This window comes from Ambystoma mexicanum, chromosome 3p, assembly GCF_040938575.1.
Source record: "Ambystoma mexicanum isolate Mex_15411 chromosome 3p, UKY_AmexF1_1, whole genome shotgun sequence".
Classification (NCBI taxonomy): domain Eukaryota; kingdom Metazoa; phylum Chordata; class Amphibia; order Caudata; family Ambystomatidae; genus Ambystoma; species Ambystoma mexicanum.
The window spans coordinates 636,240,914-636,262,782 of record NC_090925.1 but is presented as its reverse complement, the minus strand read 5'-3'; the positions used below and the strand labels follow the sequence as shown (position 1 = coordinate 636,262,782).

At 47.9% G+C, this 21,869-nt stretch overlaps 1 protein-coding gene across 2 annotated transcripts in view; it reads right to left on the bottom strand.

Annotated features, from left to right (window-relative positions):
- AFAP1L1 (actin filament associated protein 1 like 1) overlaps window positions 1-21,869 on the bottom strand; it is a 297,654-nt gene that overhangs the window by 63,120 nt on the left and 212,665 nt on the right. For both annotated transcript variants that reach the window (XM_069651391.1, XM_069651390.1), the window contains exons 6-11: window positions 20,895-20,993; window positions 20,047-20,258; window positions 15,891-16,070; window positions 14,104-14,199; window positions 12,369-12,462; window positions 6,875-7,027 (exon numbers count right to left, since the gene is read on the bottom strand). In XM_069651391.1, coding sequence (XP_069507492.1) covers window positions 6,875-7,027; window positions 12,369-12,462; window positions 14,104-14,199; window positions 15,891-16,070; window positions 20,047-20,258; window positions 20,895-20,993 — 834 coding nt within the window. The remainder of the gene's footprint in view (window positions 1-6,874; window positions 7,028-12,368; window positions 12,463-14,103; window positions 14,200-15,890; window positions 16,071-20,046; window positions 20,259-20,894; window positions 20,994-21,869) is intronic.

Here is a 21,869-nt window from a genome sequence, read left to right as displayed (position 1 = left end):
CATCAGAGGCCCGGATGGAGCCCGCAAAGTAAAGCGAGAGTGCTGGTAAGAAAACCCGCGCCAACCACGCACCAGGACACGCTAAAGGCCCCGGATCAGTGCACAACAGCCTACCCTTCAAACGAAGTGGAAGGCCAACCCTAGGCCCAACAGAAGGCCCATTTGGCACAACAGCCTGCCATCCAGGTACAGTAGCACATGAACAATACCCCCACTAACCCACGTGGCACACTGAAACCAGTCAACCTGTAATACCCACTACCCAGGCATGTTACACAGTGAACAAACAAAGGAAATAAAAGGAGTACGCTCAAACACCTGATACTTAAGCACAGAACAGAACACAGGCAAGAGCACCCACAAAAGGGGATCACCCTGACTGTGGCCCCCATTTGAATACCGCCAACAGCCCCGACAGACCAAAGGGCTAGTTACGTGCCTTGTCACACCTAGCAATAAACCACAACCACAACCAACAAAGCTAGCACAAGATCACCACACCACAGCACTGAATCACCATGACCGATCAAGCGCAGGTGGACGCTGATGCTGGGGCACTCCCAACTGCCAATGCTGGCCCCACATCCCAAGCCAGCCTTATGAGACGACCCAACTCATTTACCCTCAATCCGCACCATGATCAGGGACAACGGTGGGAAGAATGGGTTGAGGAATTTGAAGACTTTGTAGGTGCCATCGAAGTACAGGATCCTCCCAACAAAATTAGCATCTTCACAAATGTGGCAGGAAGAGAGATCAAAAACATAATACGAACAATTCCACCACAAGAACGAGCCACATATCAGTGCCTTCTGGAAGCCATCAATGGAAAGCTGGTAGTGACACCCAACAGAGACTATAAGCGCTATGCCTTTAACCAATGCGCCCAGCGAGCTCATGAATCCATAGGTGAATTCGTCATCCGCCTTCAAAGGAAAATTCTAAAATGTGACTTTGCCAACTTGAACGAAGACGAAGCAATTCGACTGTGAATAATTGAAGAGTGCATATCATCAATGTTTAGAAAGCACCTCCTGAAAAAAACCTCTATCCCTCAAAGAGATCCTCGACCTGGCAAGAGTATATGAACGGATAGATGTCCAAGCCGCAGCCATCGAGAATCCAAAAAAAGGGAGACATCATTGCGGCCTTTACACCATAAACCAGGTACCAAAGTCCAAAGAACTGGCAGACCCTTAGAACCTCCCAACAATGACCTCAAAGTGACAGGCAATGCTACTGATGCGGGTTTGAATACCCCCACAGAGGACCATGCCCTGCAATCGGCCAAAGGTGCATGCGCTGTGGCCAAGAAAACCATTTCCAAGCCATGTGCAAAGAACAACTCCCCAAAACAGGATCCGGCTGCCAACAAAACCCACAAAATCCCGGCTGACACCCGGAACCACAAAGAGAACAACACAACCAGCGGCCAGTTGAGAGAGGTATGACATATCCCACAATGGCCCACCAAAGCCCGGACACTGTAAGAGCCCTAGAAGGTCTACAAATCGAGCCTGACAGGAAACCTCATGAACTGTATGTCTACCAACACTATTACCAACCCCGAATGACCACCTTGGACGAGGCCTACACCAGGGGGCACGCAACAACCCAGGAACAAGAAAGTAGCATGACCTCCATGGCACCAGACTACGACCCATACAACTCCCTGCCAAGAACACTGATTGCAGAAAACCAATACCCACTATACCTGCAGGACGCATATAACAGAGAATACGTCAGACTTCTCAGCATAAATACCGACGACACGCCTGCTGCCAGAGTGACGGTACAAATGGGAAACACCCAGAACCAATTCATTGTCGACACCGGGGCTACCGTCAATGTGATGAACGAAGAACTACACCACACAATAGTGGATCTCTACCCACTACACCAGTCGAAAACACACATCTTTCAGTGGCGAGCAGCACTACCCCTAACATCCAAAGGCTAATTCCTCTGTGACCTGACCGACAGAGGCCTCACCGTACCAATGACAATACACATCATTCAGAGCCCCTCAGTAGGGCGATGCCTCCTCAGCTACAGGACAGCCAGAGACCTTCAATACGAACCAACAGAAATAATAAAAGGCTACCCATGGGACGGGCAAGAAGTCCTGGCAGTAACCTGTTGGCCCATCGACAAAGACACCCTCAAAACCTGTTTCCCCAAACTATTCGAAGGAGTAGGGATGCTCAAAGACTCTACCATCAAACTACACATTGACCCCAAAGTAATGCAACACCCCTGAAAAGTGGGGTTCCAACTCCAAGCACAAGTTTCCAAAGAACTACAACTCCTGCTACAGAACGACATCATTGAGAAAGCCGAAGGATCCACACCCTGGGTATCCCCCATCGTAATCGTCCCCAAAGACAACAGACATGAGCATATGCGTTGACCTGTGCATTCCCAATGACGCCATCCAAAGGGAAAGGCATCCCGGACCCAGCCTAGAAGACATACTCTTCAGGCTAAATCAAGCAACAAACTTCTCCAAATTAGATCTTAACCAAGGTTACCACCAGCTCCTCATAGATCCAGCCTCTTGACCAATTACCACCTTTGCCATACACGAGGGGCTATTCCAATATAAACGCCCTAACTTCGGCATATCCTCAGCCACTGAGATCTTTCAAGAAACTATCAGACGACTAATGTCATCAGAAGTCAACACCTTAAATTACAGTAACAACATCCTCGTCTTTGGGAAAACCCAGGAACAACGTGACAGGGCACTCCTCGCGGTATGCAAGATTCTACAGGATGCCGGCCTAACACTCAATGGCCCTAAATGTGACATCAAAAAAACCAGCCTTAGTTTCTTTGGACACATAGGCCTCATTACACGGATGGCGATAAGGATTTACCGGTACTGGTAAAATACCGGTACCGGTAAATCCTTACCGCCTTACTACGAGGTCCCTTTGTGGGTTGGGGGATTTAACGCCTGCTTTTTGCAGGCGTTAAAAACCAACCCGCAAAGGGCACCAGGGAGCTAATTACGGTACCGCAATTTGCGGTACCGTAATTAGCGCCTTCCCCATTCCCATTGAGCCCTATGGGGCAAAAATGGGAATGGGGAAGGGCAATGGTGGAAGGGGGAATTACCGCCCCGCCAACCTTGGAATGGGGCGGTAATTCCCCTTTCCGCCAAGGCGGTGCCGGTATTTTACTGGCATGAACCATGGCGCTAATAGCGCCATGGTTCTCCGCCATCCGTGTAATGAGGCCCATATTCTCCAAAAGAGGCCTCACAGCCGACCCTGACAAAATAAAAGCCATCACTGATCTCCACGCCCCCACAACCACAGCGGAACTACGGGCATTCCTGGGAATGGCAGGATACTGCAGCCTGGCCAACCACCGTCAACTAGCCTACTTTCACCCCGAATGGGACACCATCATCACAGTCGACGCCAGCCCAGCAGGCCTCTGTGCCATTCTGGCCCAAACCAGTCCCGGAGACAGAACTCAACATGCAGTAGTAGCCTACACCAGCACAGCCCTATCCCCCGCCGAAAAGGCCTACTCACAGGCAGAACGAGAGAGCCTAGCAGATGTGTGGGCCTGCGAGAAGTTCCACCACTTTGCAATCGGTCAAAGATTCACACTGATCACAGACCACCAGGCCTTACTGTCCCTATTCGGGAACCCTAAAACGAAAATGCCCTTCCCCAAATAGAACGATGGGGCATAAGATTCCAAGAATACAATTACACAATAATACACAAACCAGGGGGAGATGACAACCCAGCTGACTACTTGTGAAGACACCCAACAGCGGATAACAACGGCTCACTAGTCTGCGAAGCTGAAGAATACATCGCATACCTGTCCACCAACGCCATGCCTCCCACCATCTCAACAGAGGTATTCGCAGCCAGAAACAGGGCCGACCCCACCATCAAAGATTCCCTACAACTCACCCGCATGAACAAATGGAAAAACGTGCACGGAAGAGGCAATGGAGGAGAAGGTGTAGACAAGAAAGACCTAAGCCGCATAGCCGAGATACACTCAGAACTAGTAGCCACAGACCAAGGAATATTACTACAAGGCAACCGACTGGTGGCCCAAAAAGATCTCCTGAAAACACTAGTAACAATAGCCCACAAAGGGCATAGGGGAATCGAGAACACTAAGAAAATTTTAAGAAACCACATATGGTTCCATTATGTGGACATCATAGTAGAAGACATCCTAGCCCACTGCGGACCCTGCCAACAAGCAGCGAAAAAGACAGACCCAAACCCGATGCAGCCAATACCGCTACCAGAAAGACCCTGGCAATGGGTTGCAATAGACTTTTACAGACCCCTATAGGAAGGAGGATACCTGCTCGTAGTGATCGACGAGTATTCACAATTCCCATTCGTCAAGCAGGCACCATCGACATCGTTCTATGAGGCAGCACCCATCATAGATGAACTATTCAGCGACTGGGGCATTCCAGCCATTGTAAAAACAGACAATGGTCCCCCATTTCAGGGACGCACATTCACAAAACTGGCAGACCACCTCGGCTTCCACCACCAAAAAATCACGTCACTCTGGCCCCAGGCCAATGGAATGGTGGAATGCATCATGGCGACCATAAAACTAACACGACAGAAGGCTCCTGCAGATCAAATGCCACATCCACAGGCAATCTGGCGCATGCTTAGGAGGTATCGGAATACCCCGCACGATGGGACAGGACAAACACCGGCTGAACTAATGATAAAATACAAACCTCGGGCCCGTATTCCCCAATGGGAAGATTATACCTCGGAATAAGATGCAGCCATAAGGGAATGATACGCTGAAAAGAAAGCATGTGCCAAAGAATGGGTCGACAAGAAATGGAAAGCAAAGGAATCACAACTCGAGGTAGGGCAGACAGTCCTGGTTCGGCAGAGACAACTAAGGAAGACAGCCCCGAGTGATCACTGCTGTAAAAGGGCCCATGATAACAGCAAGGGGAGGACCAGGTGAGATAACCCGGAACGCATCATTCTTCAAAAGGCTGTACCTTGAGGATCCAGAAACACCAGGGCAGACAGTCCTGGTTCGGCAGAGACAACTAAGGAAGACAGCCCTGAGTGATCATTGCTGTATAAGGGCCCATGCTAACAGCAATGGGAGGACCAGGTGAGATAACCCGGAACGCATCATTCTTCAAAAGGCTGTATCTTGAGGATCCAGAAACACCAGAGGTTACAACAAAGGACCTTGAGCCTGAAGAAAGTGCAAGCCCTCTGATCGAAACAGTTGGGGAAACCAGAGTCTCCCCGGGCAGACCACAAAGAACAGTGCAGAGACCCGCAAGGCTCATCGAGCAAATATAGACTCCCAGCTTTCATGTTAAGCACGGGGAGATGTTATGAGTGAATAAAGAAGGGCAGCTCCTTTTAAGAGGGAAGAGGGCGGAAGGGGAGGGACAAAGGGGGAGTTCAGGCAGTAAGAGGTTGGCGAGAATAAAGAAAGGTTGAATCTATACATGGCTCCTGTCCTCATTGAGTGATAGCATGCACAAGTGAGTATGGTGAAACGGAGCAAACAAAAACCACAATCTCTTTATACATGTGCACATTGTTCAGAACTTGCATCAGGGCAGAAAACAAGAAAATTGGATAAGTGGCAATGAAAACTTTGGCAAATGAATGAGAAACAATAACAACGGCTCACATGTTTATCACTAAACTATGGTGTTTTGGTCGTTGCCGACTGGTGCTCTTCCTATAAGCACAGTCATGGGTCATGTGTGCGTACAAATCCAGCTGCTTTCCTTGAGAAGCAAAGGTGTCCGGGTTTCTCTCACATGGCACAAAGTGCTGGCATATTCTGTGGGCCATGTTATCTCTCTGCATGCTATGTGGACCAATCAAGAGTGATTGAAGGCCTCTATCCCAGGTCTATAGTGGGTGGACCTAGTATGCGGCATATCCTAAACAAAGAAAGAGGACTGTTCTGCATACGAAGCTGGACATGCCATATCCAACACACACAGAAACCTGCCTGCCATGCTGGCAAATGATGCCGGTCGGTTCAGTCACCACCACCTGAGATAGTAGTGCCACACACACCTGTGCTGCCCTTTTTATCTAGAAACTATCCGAGCAAAGCTCTGGTTCACAATGCTGAACTGGCCTACAGTTCAGAAGCAGCAAAGGCTTCGTTCTGCCATGCGCAGTGGCACAGGGCCACTGCCTGTCACCACTCCCACCCTTTGTCCAAGCGGCAATGTGCCCCCTAGCTCACACTGCCAATGACAGCAGCATGCATGCAGTCACGCCCTTCAGTTAGTTAAGGCTCAAATGCTGGTAAATGTTGTCTTCACCCACAGTCCAATGTGATTGGCCATTGCATGCATGTTTATGACCAATCGCATTACAGTAGGCAGGTTGCTTGCCTGCTCTAGAGACCCGTAGAAGAGCGTGAAATCTCAGACAATCTGGGGAAGGAACCCAGACATGCCAGCTATGGCTTTGACCACATTGAGAAGAATGAAATCAGAAATAATGTCCAAGCAGAAATCACATGAATTACACATACTATAATAGACCGGTAGAATCACAACACATGAAGATATGCTGCCTTTTGCTGGGTACTAGTGGTCTTGGCTTGCGCAAACACCTGCTTCCCATTAGTCCATGGTCTGCTGTGAGTTCTTGCGTTGGTGCTGCCCACAGCGCTCCTAGTGGCCCTTGGTGCCCTGTGGTAGTAACTAGAAGCCTAGGCTCTGTCTTAGACACGTTGTCCACACTCCTTGGCCTGCGGGGGGCTACAGGCCACACAGTCCTCGACCCATTGCAGTACCCAGCACTCACCAGCTTGAGTCTGATGTGTCTCGGGGTGCCTCCATGAAATTCACCGTACTTACCACAGCACGGAATGTCCTCTTCGGTGGATGACGTCTGGGTGTCTTCGGGCGAGGGCTTCCGTTTGGAGAAGCTGATGATGCGGGTGATCTTCCGGCCAGCTGCACGGCTAACCGAGCCTTTGAGCTCTGCCAGGCCACTCCGCTTCCCCTTAGCTAGGAAGGGAAGGAGGCATGAGAGATTTAACTTAGATGCAATAGCCTTATTCCATGCATTGTGCACACAGGGGATTGCAATAATTAGGTACATTGCTGTTCTGGGCATGTGCTAGTGCAGGGACATTTCCAGTAGCATTAAATTAAAAATAGTGGAAATTCGCGTTTTTATGTAGCGCTTGCTGACACAGTCCTGTTCTCCACAGCAAAGGAAATAAGAAATGTATTACTTGGCAATGAATATAGGTTTAGATCAATATGTGCTATCTAGATTTACATACTGTGTACCACAATGCTATTTAGTGTTTGGATCAAGAATTATGCATAGTCTCTTGGAAAAATCAGAAAAAATGGGTGTCAAGCGTGGGTGTGTCTGTAAAAAGCTACACATCTGATATCAATCGGAAAGGCCTTTTTGCCATTTTTGGATTGTTACACAGGGCGTTATCTATGGGTGGATTTACACATGCCCAATCTACCTGCTTAACCTCCTGGTTAAGTAAGGTGGGTAGAGTTTGAGCCTCTCATAGAGTCCAAGAGGCAAAGATATTGTCACAGGCAAGTAACTTGAACAGGCCTCAGGGCACGGAGACCACTCCGGTGCTACAAGGTGCAGAATCAACGCTTAATGCATAACATTGCATTTTACATGGAGAATTTGTTAAAGATTATCAAGTGTAAATCCACTGAAAAAGAAGGGGGGATGGGGTGGGGTTGGATTTTCAAATACTTCCAGACCAACTTCTGCATCTTGTCAAAAATCTGATTTTAGCCAGAAATGTCTTGCACGTGTACATATGAAAACCCAAGAAGATGCCCAACATTTATATAGAATATTTTATATTTTATTTATTTATTATTTGTAAGGCACCTATACAACAAATGGTGTTTCCAGGTATTACAAGACAAAAGTGGGGAAGGAACAAGGGGAGTAGATAAACAATCACAATAACAGTAAATATACAATGGCGGTTCTACTAGTCTTCTACATCTCAACTTCTCCTCGGAGATCTCAACATACACCTCTGGGCTTTTCCACAATGTCTGCAACACTCTCACTCTTTCCATTCTGCCCGCTGGCCTGACACACTCTGCTGGAAATACTTTGGATGTTCTCATCACCTCAGACATCCCCCTCTCTAACCCTCTCACCGCTCCTCTCTCTTGGACTGACCATTTTCTACTGTCCTCTAATCTGAAGCTCTCTATCTGCTCTCTAACCTTGATTCCAGCATTCCTTCTGTCCTCATCCTCCTTGATCATTCCTCTGCTTTCGACCCATCAACCACGCAATCCTCATCAATCGACTTTGTGAGAACCTAGGCATCACAGATCAGACCCTGGACTGGCTGACCTCCTTCCTCTAGGACTGCCCCCCCGATGTCCAACTTGGTCCCTTTCTCTCTGCCACCCCTGTCTCTACCTGTGACATTCCCCAGGGCTCTATCCTCTCACCCTGGTTTTTCAACCTCTACTTGGCCCCTTTGGCCCACCTGATCTCTACCTTCTCTAACTTTCAGTGTTATGCGGAAGACACTCAGTTTTACTTCAGGCTCCCCCCAGCCTCCTCTCCTCTCTTGCTCATTCCAGACTGTCTATCCATGATTCAGGATTACTGTGCCTCGAATGACCTCTGCCTTAATGCCAGTAAAATGGTTATCCTTCTCATTTGGACCCCTGCCCCTGCTTTCCCTCACTCCCTCTGGCCACCCGCTTTGGGTCCTCTTTTTTCGCCTTCCTGCGAGGCAAAATACCTTGGTGTCATCTTCGACTCCACTTTCTTTTTCTCTCCTCACATCTCGGATGTCGCCAAGAAGTCCCACTACCAGCGGCACCTCCTCAAAGGGACTCTTCCCTTTCTCACTTTCCCCAAAAAACTCACTGTTTCCAGAGCCCTGGTTCTCTCTAGACTGGACTACTACAAGTCTCTTTCTCAATATGCCTTCCTCTAGTCACCGCTCGATGCAACTAATGCAGAACAGGACTGCAAGACTTATCCTTGGACTCAAGCCCAGGGACCATATCTCTCGAGCCCTGAAATCTCTCCACTGGCTCCCGTTGGCTGCAAGGATCAAGTTCAAGACCCTTTGCATTGTCCATAAGGCTTTCTGGGGCCGGGCCCGCACTACATCCAACGCTCTCTTCCAAAATATCTTCCTTCGCTCAACTACCTCCAACTCTACGAGGGTCAGACGCTTCACCAGGCATAGAGAGTGGGGGTAGATCTCTCTCCCCAGCAGGTGCCTCCCTCTGGAATGGCCTCCCTGCCCCTCTCAAACTTGAGCCAGATCACCTGAAGTTCCGGAAGCAGCTCAAAACTTTCCTCTTCTCGTCTGCTTTCTCTCTCTCTCCCCCTCCCCTGCTGACCTACCTGACCTATCCATCTGCTGTACCGATTAGTTGCTTGGCTAGCCTCAGAGTCTCACTTGGTACCGGCTCTTTCTTGATCAGTCACCCTTGCCTGCCTCCGGGCCTCTCACACACTTAGGGGCATGTATCTGTAACCCTACAGTCCCTTTTTCTTCTTGGACTACCCAGAGCCGCGCTGCCCTGACTGCACTTACTTAGAGCATTGCTGCCCTGTTTCCCCCTCCCCTCTCCCTTGCATGCACTCCCCCCTCCCTTTCCCCTTGCACTTGTCATTCTCTCACTTGCACGATCTGAATGACACATGGCCTAGTAAGATCGCTTGTCTCTTCCTCCCTCTGTCTTCCCTTCCTTGCCTTGTCGCGCCTAGAAACACTTGTGTACAGGAGTGTTATAAATGACTTATCATATCATATAACTCCTTGGTGTAATTAACTTGTACTTTCCTTTTCAGTGATAGTGCATGAAACTACTTCTGAGCATATTGTGGAGTCTGTTGTCTATGTCCATTCTTTGTGTATTGTTTTCCAGTGGCTGTGAAGCGCAGTGGACCAATGTGTGGCCATTAAAATGAATGGGGATGAGTACATCCTGGTCTGCATCCTCCTATAGAGACATTGTTCTCAAGGACCCAGGCAGCTTCAATAAATAATTGCTGTTTATTGCTGAAAAGCTGTCACCCGTGTTGTTCTTTATTGGAGGGGTGACTCACTACAATTCTGACGACAACGTTGGGATGGAACACAGTTGTGATGATATGCAGTGCACTTCATAGCAAGACGAGGGGACAAGCCCAGAACTAAGGATGTAAAAAAAAGCTTAGGGGCTTGACGAAAGAAGACATCAGGATCCGAATCCCAAGTTTCCCATCACTTTGTCCTTTCCTTTCACCTTTCACTTTTGCAGTTATGCTATCACTGGAACAGAGCATGTCAGCGTCTGTTCTCTTGCCCCGAATAAACGACTTTTGTTATTTAATTGCAAAATGCTGAGTGTTCTTGATCAGTTCTTTCTGACTTCTAGTTCATTGACTTTATACATGTACCAAAGAGACCGTGCAGCGTCCGAGATGTGGGACTGATGAATTAGTATAATTCCGCTAGGATGCAAACTGAACTCCTCTACCATAGGCTGAGCGCCTGATGTAAATGAGTACGGATACATATACAGGATTAAATACTACCAGACATATCAGGGCAAAGACGTGCACTGGAGCTGAGAGTACAGAGAAGTCCTGAAGCGCATGCAAAGTACAGAAGAGGTTATGCAATATAAAGAAGACACGTGTCCCTTATGCAAGCATACGGGCTGGACTGAGGCTTGTGGGTTCCTTTAAACTTGGGACTTCTCGATTAAGTCAATGGTTCACCCCTTAAAATGATATGCATTAGGACCCATAAGACTGTTCAATAGTCAATATGAAGGAGCCACGTGAGAAGGTGCGTTTACACATTAGTAAGTGACTAGCCCGTAATAAATAACCAATTACAAAAAATATAGCTCGTCTGTCCCATTTATATCGGGTGACCCGACAACCTGCTTTTGCTAGCACTGTTCTGGATTTGGGCCTTCAGTCCGCCAGTCCCGTTTTTTTTAAATTTATTTAAAAAGCCCCATCCTGGTTTTGGGGACAGGGAGGGTGATAACTTAATCTGTCATCGATTATAAACAAAACAAACATCATAACACTTTCAGAATTTTGCCGTTTTAGGATGAACTGGAACCACCAAACTTCCAGGCACTGGCCACATGCATTAACTGCTTGCGCCAGAGAGAGTTATGTTATGTTAAAGGTTCTTATACCACACACTGTTGCTTGGTGATCTGGCGGATCTGTAAAGCAAGGGGGGAGGAGTGCAAGTTAGTAGGGGTGTGCTGTCGAGCGAGGCTATGAGTGGCTTGTTTCGTTGTGACTGACTAAATAGCAAAGCATGCAGTGCCCATCAGAGCAACAGCTCCTTCGTTATTAACCTGCCTACATCCACAGTCAAAGCGCACAATGTATATGTAGGGGCGTGCAGCGATGAGGTGTGAGTGGGTTAGTCCTTCTTTTATGCTGTTGGGCAGACATTGTTTTGTCTTGAATATCTGGTCACCCTACGTTTAGAGGATGTCGATATTTATTTTTTAACTCATAAATATGCACATTTCACACCAACAAATCACATCTTTGAGGTAACATTGCTCTGTTGATAGCGAGGGCCTACATTTGGACTTCAAAACTGTCATTTTATAAAGTGTTATGAACTGTTTTTGTTGTTGTACTTTACTCAGCATTTAACACACACTTTGAACTTCAACGAATCCCACTTTTAAGGTGTGTTTTCTCATCAACGATTTCCTTGGAAATTCAGATGAGAATATAGGCCCTTTAAATGTGTGTTTATTAGAAGGCATACTGGTTTTCCCTCCTGTAAATATCGCAGGCGGAGAACCCGAATTACTTGGAGCAAAAATGGAATTCCTGCTCATTAATGACGAAAACTGGCCAAAAATAGGCCCCTTTGTGCATACAGTGTATTTTACCCTAGAGAGATACGCTGTGCAGCCTTCAATGCAGATGGGCTGAGAAAGAAGGCACGAACACCCAAGAAAGACTGATCAACACGACTGGCCTTGCACCTTATGGTGCCCCTTCAGTGTCTACACAGTGCTTCATCCCAGCATTTACTTCATTTCATATGAACTCACAGCTTTGCCAACTATGGGAACTGAGACACAGGGAGTTGCATTAATGTATCCAAAGGCCACACAATGCTGTCTCTTGATCCCAGAGTAGAACCAATATATCCTCGACCTGTCATCAACGACCCACCTTCTGGAAGACAACTCCTCAAGGATACAGCTACAGTAGCCTTTACATTACAGTCTTCACACGTCTATATAGTCTGGTGGATACGCTGCCATCACACCAACTTTGCACACAATACACCTTTCTCATGTGCATGATGTTGAGTCGGATTTGCACACTCACCGTGCTCCCGTGCCTCCCGCCTGCTGTTTGTGGTACAGTTGTCTCCGTTGGCCATGCTGTCAGAATCCGAAGTCTGCTTCTCATGGGACAATTTCTGGCATAAAGAGAAAAATAAGGAAGGTGAGGGATGCAAGCTAGCGTGAAGGTGGCAGTGTGCCAGCAGGCTGCATGAGGTGCATGGACTTTTAGGGCACAAGGACAGTCTGCATTGTCAAGCTCAAGAGATGATGAGATTTGAGATTCTGCTCAGCCACTCCAAACCACTGCAAAAACGGCAGACAACTGCTGCATGCCCATCTCAACACCATCCACAGCACTGCACTGCTGGTGCTGGCTGTCACCACCAACCCTGCCCCCACACTAACCTGTTTCAATCTGCCCGACTCACTGCACTAGATCCAGCTGCCCCCAAAACACAGTGAACATGAGCGAGGAAGTGCAAGGTGCTTGTATTCACCCCACCCACTTCACCGAAACTGCCCAAGACTACCTGCCCAACACAACCCACTGCACATGCATGCAATGAATGTGCTACCGTTACCCGCTAAAACCAACTGCACAGGATGCAGGAGGCGATTTATGCCCCGCCCAAATATCACCACCCACTGTGTCAATGCCAAAATGCACCATCAAAGCCATGGCACAGGGGATGGAAAGTGTTTACTACTGCAGCCAAAACACTGCACCAAACTCAGAAATAATTACATGGTAACACCCCCAATCAACTTATACAGATGCCAATGGAAAAATCAGACAAGTGCAGGCTTGATCCTGCTCTCCAATGTGTGCCCACCTCAAACCCACCGCAAAGGAATCAAAGGGGTGATGGGATCTGTGGACAATGCCTACAGCGGAGAAGTAGGTGCTCGGAAATCATATGTCATGAAGCAAGAAGCTGCACATTTGCTATCATTGAAGACCCGCTAAATCTCCCTCTACCTCAGTTTCTTAACTACAGAAGCGAGAGCACTTCAAAACTCCTTTGGGCTACCAGCAGTGCCATTCAGAGCATTGAGAAATTGTTAATTGGCCTTCGATGAAGAGAATGATAGGATCCAACGCAATTCATACATTATGGCAAAGCCAATTAGACCATAGCGTCCTCAGGGCGGTGGTATTCCCGGACATTAGGTGCACGGAAGCCAGAATTAATGTCCAGAGTGAGCGAGGGTGCTAAGGAGGGCCTTGGGCAGCTAATGGCCTGGAAGTCCCCACCCAGGGTGCTAAGGATTTTAGAACTTTTGGGGGTTGAGACCTACCTAAAAAAAAAAGGGGGGCACAGCAGGGCCAACCCGTGGTGTCCAAACTCCTCAACTCAGATTCTGCATCAGCTTGATACGCGGCGGTGAGAGGTGTGATGTCACAAGCAGAAGTAAGGGCGAAGTGCGGGGGATGATGCTGGGCCCCAGAGGAAAGGCTAAGGTGGACTAGGGCGGCGGAAGGAAGTTGTGAAGTTGTGATATCATGTGACACAGATGTCCACAGAGAGGAGAGGAGGGAGAGGGCCCAGGAGGCTTGCCTTCACGCTGAGCCGGACAGGGAAAATAATTCTGAGCAAATACTGGATAATAGTTCCTGGAGTTTGCTGGCAATCTTCGTTCCTGATTGGCTACGTGAATAACACCAATCTAAAACGGGTGCTATTTGTGAATAGAGGCCACCTTAAAAAAACATGAGAGCCAGCAATACCTGTCAACTCAGCTGCAGAACACCCCGACTCATCAGAACGCCTTACCTTTTCCAGCTCCAGTTTGTGCCGCAAGGCTGGCGAATTTGGAGCCTCTGTCCCCATCAGTCCTGGGCCACATGGACTGCTTGCCTCTCTGATAACCTGCAATAAAAGGGGATTTGGTCATACATTGGGGGTACTGTGCTCACACTAAGCACATCTGGCTGAGGAATCCTGTGCAGGCCCTTGTACCCAGGCACTCTGGACAGAACAGTAGGATCAGGCTCCCAGTAGAGGGCACTGGTGTCAAGGGCACCTGACCTATACCGCGAGGGTCTCCAGCAGCCCATTGCAAGGGTCAAGGATGTTCTAGGTTCCAGTTAATCCCAGGCCAAATCAACCTGGGCACTTTCATGTCTCAGTTTGGCCAATTAAAAAAGAAAGCAAATTATCTACTTGGGCTAGAAAATCTGTAAGTACACATTACCCCTTTATTACACTTTTAACCCATATAATAAACAGTGGGGAATAATGCATGCCGTGCAGCAATGCAAGGACCTGTTCTCAGAAGGTCAATACAAGGTGTAAGTCTGAACACTGGGAAATTGCCAGGGCCACTTGTTAAAGCCAAGCCAGCCACTGGATTCTAAGTGCTGTGCCTTGAGTTTTCACATTGATAATGTAGAATTCCCAGGACCTGGGTGATTCTTGTTGATTTTCAGTGACAGCAATGCTTCCCATGTCTTTCATTTTCAAGGATCTTCTTTCAATGTTTCTCTGGGAACCACAGTGGCCGGTAGCAATGAAGATGGCGGCAACAGTTGTCCTTGTTAATGCAGTATGCCCAGGACAGAGCTCTAGCGACTACAACAATGCCGGTGTGCATTTATAAGTCAGGATTCCTGGTTCTTTTATTCATATATGGTCATGTACTGCTGCAATATGGCAGGTGCGACCTCATATGGCCATCTACATCTGCAGGGGTGTCCATATACCCATGCACAGGATCATGTGGCCAGCTGTTTTCACCTTATGGCCAGGAACTGCATGTGTGTCAGGTGCAGCCTGATATGCTCAGCTGCCATCAAGTGCACCAGGTACAGCTTTGCATGTACACATGCATCTATGATAACCCAGGCACCTGCATCATGGCTTCACACAGACCACCCCAACCCTCTTTTTATTGCATGCCACAGCCATCATGTTGGGATGCCCCCAGCAGCTCTCCCCCTCATAGGTGCTTTACAAGTCTGTCTTTGTTGTATGTTTTATGTGGTGCGCCCTGATGCCTGCTCGTGCTCATGTGCAGCACCAGGAAATGTCCCCATCCCACTTCCTTTTCCCCATTCCTCTCATTATCAGCGGATTCTATTGATGTACATGAGTAGGGTAGAGGGCAGGGTTATCCTGACTTCCTGTCCAGATACTCGCCCTCCCGACTCTCAAACCCTTGCAACAAGAGAGGTCTTGTGAGGTGCGGGAGGTGGAGATGTGTGTGGGTCGAATGCGAGGCAGGTCATAGCGAGAAAGAGAATGGAGAGAGCCTCTCAAGCAGCACAATTATGCTGAAGGACCTCAATAATTGAGATATAGGCTGTAATACTAGATGGTCTTCACTAGCTCAACCTTAACGTATGCCCTTCCTTACTCATCCCCATTGGGCGCCATTTCAATGTGCTGCACTTAAACCACCGCTTTGAGGTACACCCAGTCATTATGGGGAGAAACTGGCATTTGGCATGAACAAGGTCCCTCTCTAACTGCATCTCCCAATGGGCAGACCCTCGCAACCCTTGCATAGGGGCCCGGTGCAGTTTCAGGACCAACGGTCTACCCTCCAGGTCAAAGTTCACCTTTAGCCACTCTTCTGCCTGCTCCTTGCTCTGCACTGCCAGCACCAGGGCCTCTGCACCTGGCAGGGAGAACCGGAGCTCATGCTTCTTGCGGCGCCCATCCTTCGGAATGTAGATGACTCGGCAGATGTTCAGAGGTAGCTCCATGTGAGGCTGCTGGTCCTTCGAGCTCTTGTAAGACTGTGGGCGGAGAAAGAGATAAGGGTCTATTAGCAAGCCTTGCAAACCCTAGCAATGGATACACTGCCCGACCCCTTCTGGTGGCTACCCACCATTGGGAGATCATAGAGTTCTCCGAGAACATGATCCAGCCTTAAAAAAGAGACTTGATTTTGTCCCTTTAACTCAGGGTTGTCCAACTCCAGGCTTCGCGGGCCAGAACCATGTCGGATTTTCAGGCTACCCCTCATTAATATGCGTGAGATCAATTTGCAGACAATGATTCTAAATGTATGCCATTTTTCTCATGAATATTAAGGATATCCCGAAAACCCATTAGGGTTTCGTCACTCGCGTTCACGAGTTGGACACCCCTGCATTAACTTATCACCAGAGCATTCAAACCCACTGCTCGATAGGGCATCCAGGCCACACCTAGTTCCCTTTACTCCTTGCTGTGGTGCTGTCTATGCTGGCGGCTGTTGATGCTCTTGCGTAAGAAGCCGCCAACCCGTCATTGTCCTGTTCCTGAATGTATTTCTTTCATGTGAAGGAAACAGTTTAGACAACCTCGCTGCCATCACGCTGTTGCTGCAGATATGAATGGACGTATATTGATTGCTCTGGACGTCCATCTGCGTTGTCCATCTGCCAAAGTGAGGCTCGTGACACCTATTTCTTATATTACTGAGGTTTGCATGGTCTCCTATCCAATGGTTCTATGAACTTCATTGGCTTTCCTTCCGGTTCTTTGCTCTTAGATCGCCAGGCTTTTTTTCTCAGAGTTTTTTGCCGAAAAAATGTTTGTTTGAAAAAAACGCATCAAATGTTTTTATATATTTGGGGGGGTCTCCCCAAACTCCCTTCCCTATTTTGTAGTCCCTATACCACACACCCCCTACCCCTTATATGCCCTTACCCACCCACCCCCTATATTTTTTTCGATAAGTTTTTCGACCAAAGGTTTTCATCAAAAAACGCTGCAAAAAAAGCCTGGCGATGTAATAACGTCTTACCTTTCCTTCCTCTCATCTCCCCTTCCCATCTACGCACACAGTCTCTCTCTCACACACTCACTCCATCTCTCTCTCTCCCTCTCTCCCTCCACACCGTGCCTTCCATATTCTCCACACAGAGTGGATTAGTACACCAAAATGATGATGTCATCACACGAGTGCAGGATGTGGTGATGTCATAAATGTAAACAAAGTGCTGATGTCATGAAGCAATCTTACGTGAGTTGTAGTTGCTTCTTCCTTTTTTAGATATCTAATTTTTTCAAATGATAGTTTTTAATAGGTTTCGTTTTTTATTTACCAGTGTAGTTCAGCCCTGAGGAAGGCAAATTAATTAATTTTGCCGAAACGCTTTTCTGTTCTAGGATAACATAGCTTGGCACCCAGAAAATGACTCCTTACCGTCTACCCTGGATTTTTTTTATACGCATTAGAATGTGTTTTTGTTAGAATACTCAGACACATTAATTTATTGTTGAATTGTTAAAATAGAATAAAAATTGCCATGAGAGGAGTTCGAGGCGATGAATGCATTAAGTCAGTGTTGATACCTACAAATTCATATTTCAGATTGATTTCTGATTTTTTACAATTTTACTCTAATGCAGATAGACTTAAGTGCGCCAGGAAGCACCCCCTTTGTGTACCCAGGCATGTGAGTTACCCATGTATTAATTGATGGCTGTGGATGTTTGTTTAGGTGTGTGCAGGTTATCACACTGACATGTCTTCTTTCAGTGTCCCTCTTTGCACTATGCTGGAATAGGCACCATTGATAGAAAAACTCTTCTCCAGATTGACAGGTCTGTGTGCAGGCAGAAAAGCGTGGGAGTGTAAACGCATAACTGGTCTTCTGTGCAAAGCAACGGAATCAACAGCTGTTTCACGCTGTTCTGTGTGCTGTCATTGATAACGGCCAATCATTGGGCTGTTATTGGTTATCTTCACTGCGTTGTAAATACCAGATGTTACTATCACCCAGGTAAATAGTACTACATTTGTATAATCGGTGCCAGGCTGAAATGCAGAAAGTGGAACGGACATGCATGCATCCAGAATCCCAAAGATCTCTGGAAATCGACATATGTGTAACTGATCCTATGGGATCAACCCATTGACTGCTCTCCTAGCCCAACCTCTCTGTTTTTCTCTCTTTGATTTCTATGCCCAACCTTAGTGCGGAGCTGTCCTTGGAAGCTGCGTTTGCATTTCTGTAAATCCCCTTCGTACGTAGGTAATGTCTTCTCTTCCTCCACACGACAGTGATTAGTAGGCAAAATGACCGCTGAGCTTGCTGCGTGTGCAATCCCGCGAGCTGGCAACGCAGACAGAACACTGCCTGCTTTTTTCACTCTCCTTTCTTCCCACTCTTGTTTCAGCAACATCTGTTGGAACAGAGCTCTGAAATCATGTTCTGCAACCCCTGGCATTGTTAGCACACGCCATTTTGCATTCCTGGGCGCTTTATAAATACAGACCTACAAGACCCAGAATGCAATGATGTAAGCCGAAAAGCCAAGACCTCCTTTCAACCGCCTCGAGGTGATCCTCACACAAAATCTGTGTTAAGAGAGCTGCATAATTGGAGGAGATGGGTTGTGGGGGGGAGGGGCATAAATAAAATGCCCCTGGGCAGTGTTTATTTTAAAGGCTTTTTCCTATTTTGTTCCTTGCCTTTTCCAGAAATCCCCTGCGGCAAGCATCTTCTTGAAACTGGCCCCTTATTATTGTATTCAACGGAGTATGTTTCTATTATGGATATAGGCATTTAGTTTATGCTTTTGGCTGCTTGGTGGTGCTTTGGGAATGGGGGATGTGGCTGGTGTGGGATGAGATTCAGGTGAGCAGAGGGCCTTTGTGGGAGCTGCGTCTGGCACACCCCGCAAAAATCTCCCAAGAGGTAGCTTACACGTTCTTTTCTAGAATCAGCTAAAAGCCTCACGCGATGACGTAGCAATAGATAGACCTGTAGGGAATACCCTTTCATTAGGCTTTTAATTACACGTTATCTTTTGTTTCTCGCTTGCAGAACATGGATCTCGAGCTTTTGAGACAGGTTTGTGCTCGTTGTTGGTGCCTATTTAATCGTGCCCCAGTGCTTTTCCAGATGATGGGCCTTGTCCTTTCAACGCTTCCTAAGGGTGGGTATTTTAGTTTTGGGGAGGGGTACCCCATTCGCTTTCTAGTGCACAATGAAGTCACCATAGTTGGAAGGGGGCCTGCTTCAGCCTTCCTACCTACTTAAGACTGGCCCAATTCTCCCCAATCAGCCGTAGGGTAGTGGTGTACACCCAGCTTCTTTTGCAAGCTAACCTTCCGCTAATCACATCCCAAATAAATGGATCAGAGCTGGCAAGAACTTCAGACAAAGCGCCTGGACGTGTGAAGGAATACTTAGTCGTTAATTGTTGTGGCGAGACAGGCTTTAATCTGCTCATTTAAGAAGAGGGGAGAGCTCCTTTGGAATTTGTCATGTGTTGCTATTCTGCCCAGAAGTAGGGACATTGGTAATCAACAAAACCCCTCTCGCAAACCCGTTCTTGAAATAGCAAACACAGCTTGTTTTCCTTGATGGAGACATGTCCCATCATGTGGAAGTTCTCATTGATGGAGACATGCCCCAACAGGTGGGTGTTCTCATTGGTGGAGACATGTCCCACCATGTGGGTTTTTAATTGATGGAGCCATGTTCCACCAGGTGGGTGTTCCCATTGATGGGGACATGTCCCACCAGGTGGGTGTGATCATTGATGGAGACATGTCCCAACAGGCGGGTGTTCTGTTGGATGCAGATACATCTGATCAAGAAGGTGTCCTCCCCGATGGGGGAAATGTCTCACCAGGAGGATGCTCTTGTTGATGGAGCGATTTCTCAGCAAGAGGCATGTTCTTAATGTGCACTTACACCCCCCAATCCCCCCCACACACACGCGCACAGCACAGCACAGTATCTTGTTCTCCTCAGGAGACAACAATCTCACCAGCAGCTTGTTTTCTTTGATGACCGTCAGCTGCTTGGCCCACTGCCCAAAGCGTTTCTTGCGGAGCAGGAAGGCACAGATCTTGCTGTCCCGCACCAAGTCCATTGACGCTTCTTCTGATGGCCACTGATGGGTCGTCCGCTGAGCCTTGCCATCCTCGTCCTCTTCATCATACGACTCGTAAGAGCTGCTCATCCCATCAGAGTCATTATCTACAAATAAGGAGGTCAACAGGGAAGGGGTTACCCAATGTTAATCCCAACCAACAACACTAATAGGAAACAGTGACAGATGTGACGCCGCTAAGGCACCAGGGAGATGGGGCCTCGATCCAGAAAGTAAGGGAAAGCTCACCAGTTTGATCCATCAGTTATAGGGCCAAACATGGTCGCTCAGGCAACCTTACCCAAACCCCCAAATCAAGCCTTGGTGACAGTGAAGCAAGAACTCAGACACAAGGCAAAAAAGTACTATTATATGTAGAATGTGTCCATTCTTAGCGGGGTAAGGTTCCATTTCAGGGGAGTGGGTAGCACAATACATCTTTCAATATCTGCCCAGAAGTAATGAAGAATGCACAGGTTTCTGTGTCCCGTCTAAGAAGAGAGAACTCACAACTCTGTGCCCTGATAGTGAGGCTGAACCCTCAGAGCTTTGCTCCACAGAGTGATCAGCAAACCCGTGCACCCACCAACTGGAGAAGGTGGCTTGTGTGAAGGCCAGATGGAGGTTGTGCTTTTCCGGTGTCTTAACCACTTTGGGAAGCCTTGCGACTGTCTGACGGGCCAGCCCACCTCTCCTTCACAGGAGGGACCCGGAACCCCAATATTAAACCAAGTGATACCTACAGGAGATTTTGGGCTCCCCATTGATCCTGGTCACTGGGTAGTTGTTATCAGCGTCTTCGTAATATCCGTCTTCGATGGAGTTTGGGGGACTGGAGCTATCTGTGGAAAATTCAGTAAAGGGGGGTGACAAAATGATTAGAGAGGATGCGACTGGCCAATCAAATACGATAGCGGACATAGAAATCTCAGAAGAGGGAGAGTGGAGAGACGGCGATCGCAGATTGCATGATCGGAATCTGCATCCTGATAGATCAGAGAATAGGAAAGAGGAGGGGATTAAGGAACAAGTGCTTAGAGGCAGATTTGCTGGACACGTTACTAATAAACACACGGATACTGATAATTGCAGAGCAAATAGGAACTGCTGTTAAAATGAACAATAACAAAAAGAGACGGAACAGAAAATGCCAAAGGATTGGAGAGGTGGATGAGGGGCTCAGTCAAGTGAGACTTCAGGAGGTCTAAAGCGGGGATCAGTGTGTTTACGTGTGCGGTCTCTCTGGTGTTAAGAGGCTGTAAAGTCAGAGGGGAGAGAGCAGATCCTTGAAGAATAGACTCCATTGAGGAGAAACTGTGAGAGCATAAAGAAAATGATCAGAGGGAGCCCAGAGCACAAACAGCAGGCATGAGAGTGAGGCCATAGAGGAGAAGGCCACAGAGAGAGAGACCAGACAAGAGAGAGAAGTCAAGAGTAGGCTCTGAGAGCTGCACGTGTGGAAGAACAGCTGATGCAGGGGATGGCCTAGAAGACCTTGCGAGAGGGATAGAGCATGGAGCAGGAGAACTGAGGGCAGACAGTGTAAGAGGATGAAACATATCACGGAGCAGAGTGCAGATATAAGAGGGAACATGAGAGTAACGCCCGGAGCAGGCAGACTGTGCACAGGAGATCAGGGTGCAGGCAGTGCAAGAGATCAGAGATCAGAGTGAGAGCAGATCAAGCATCGGACAGAGCAAACCCCGGCGCCGTCGCAG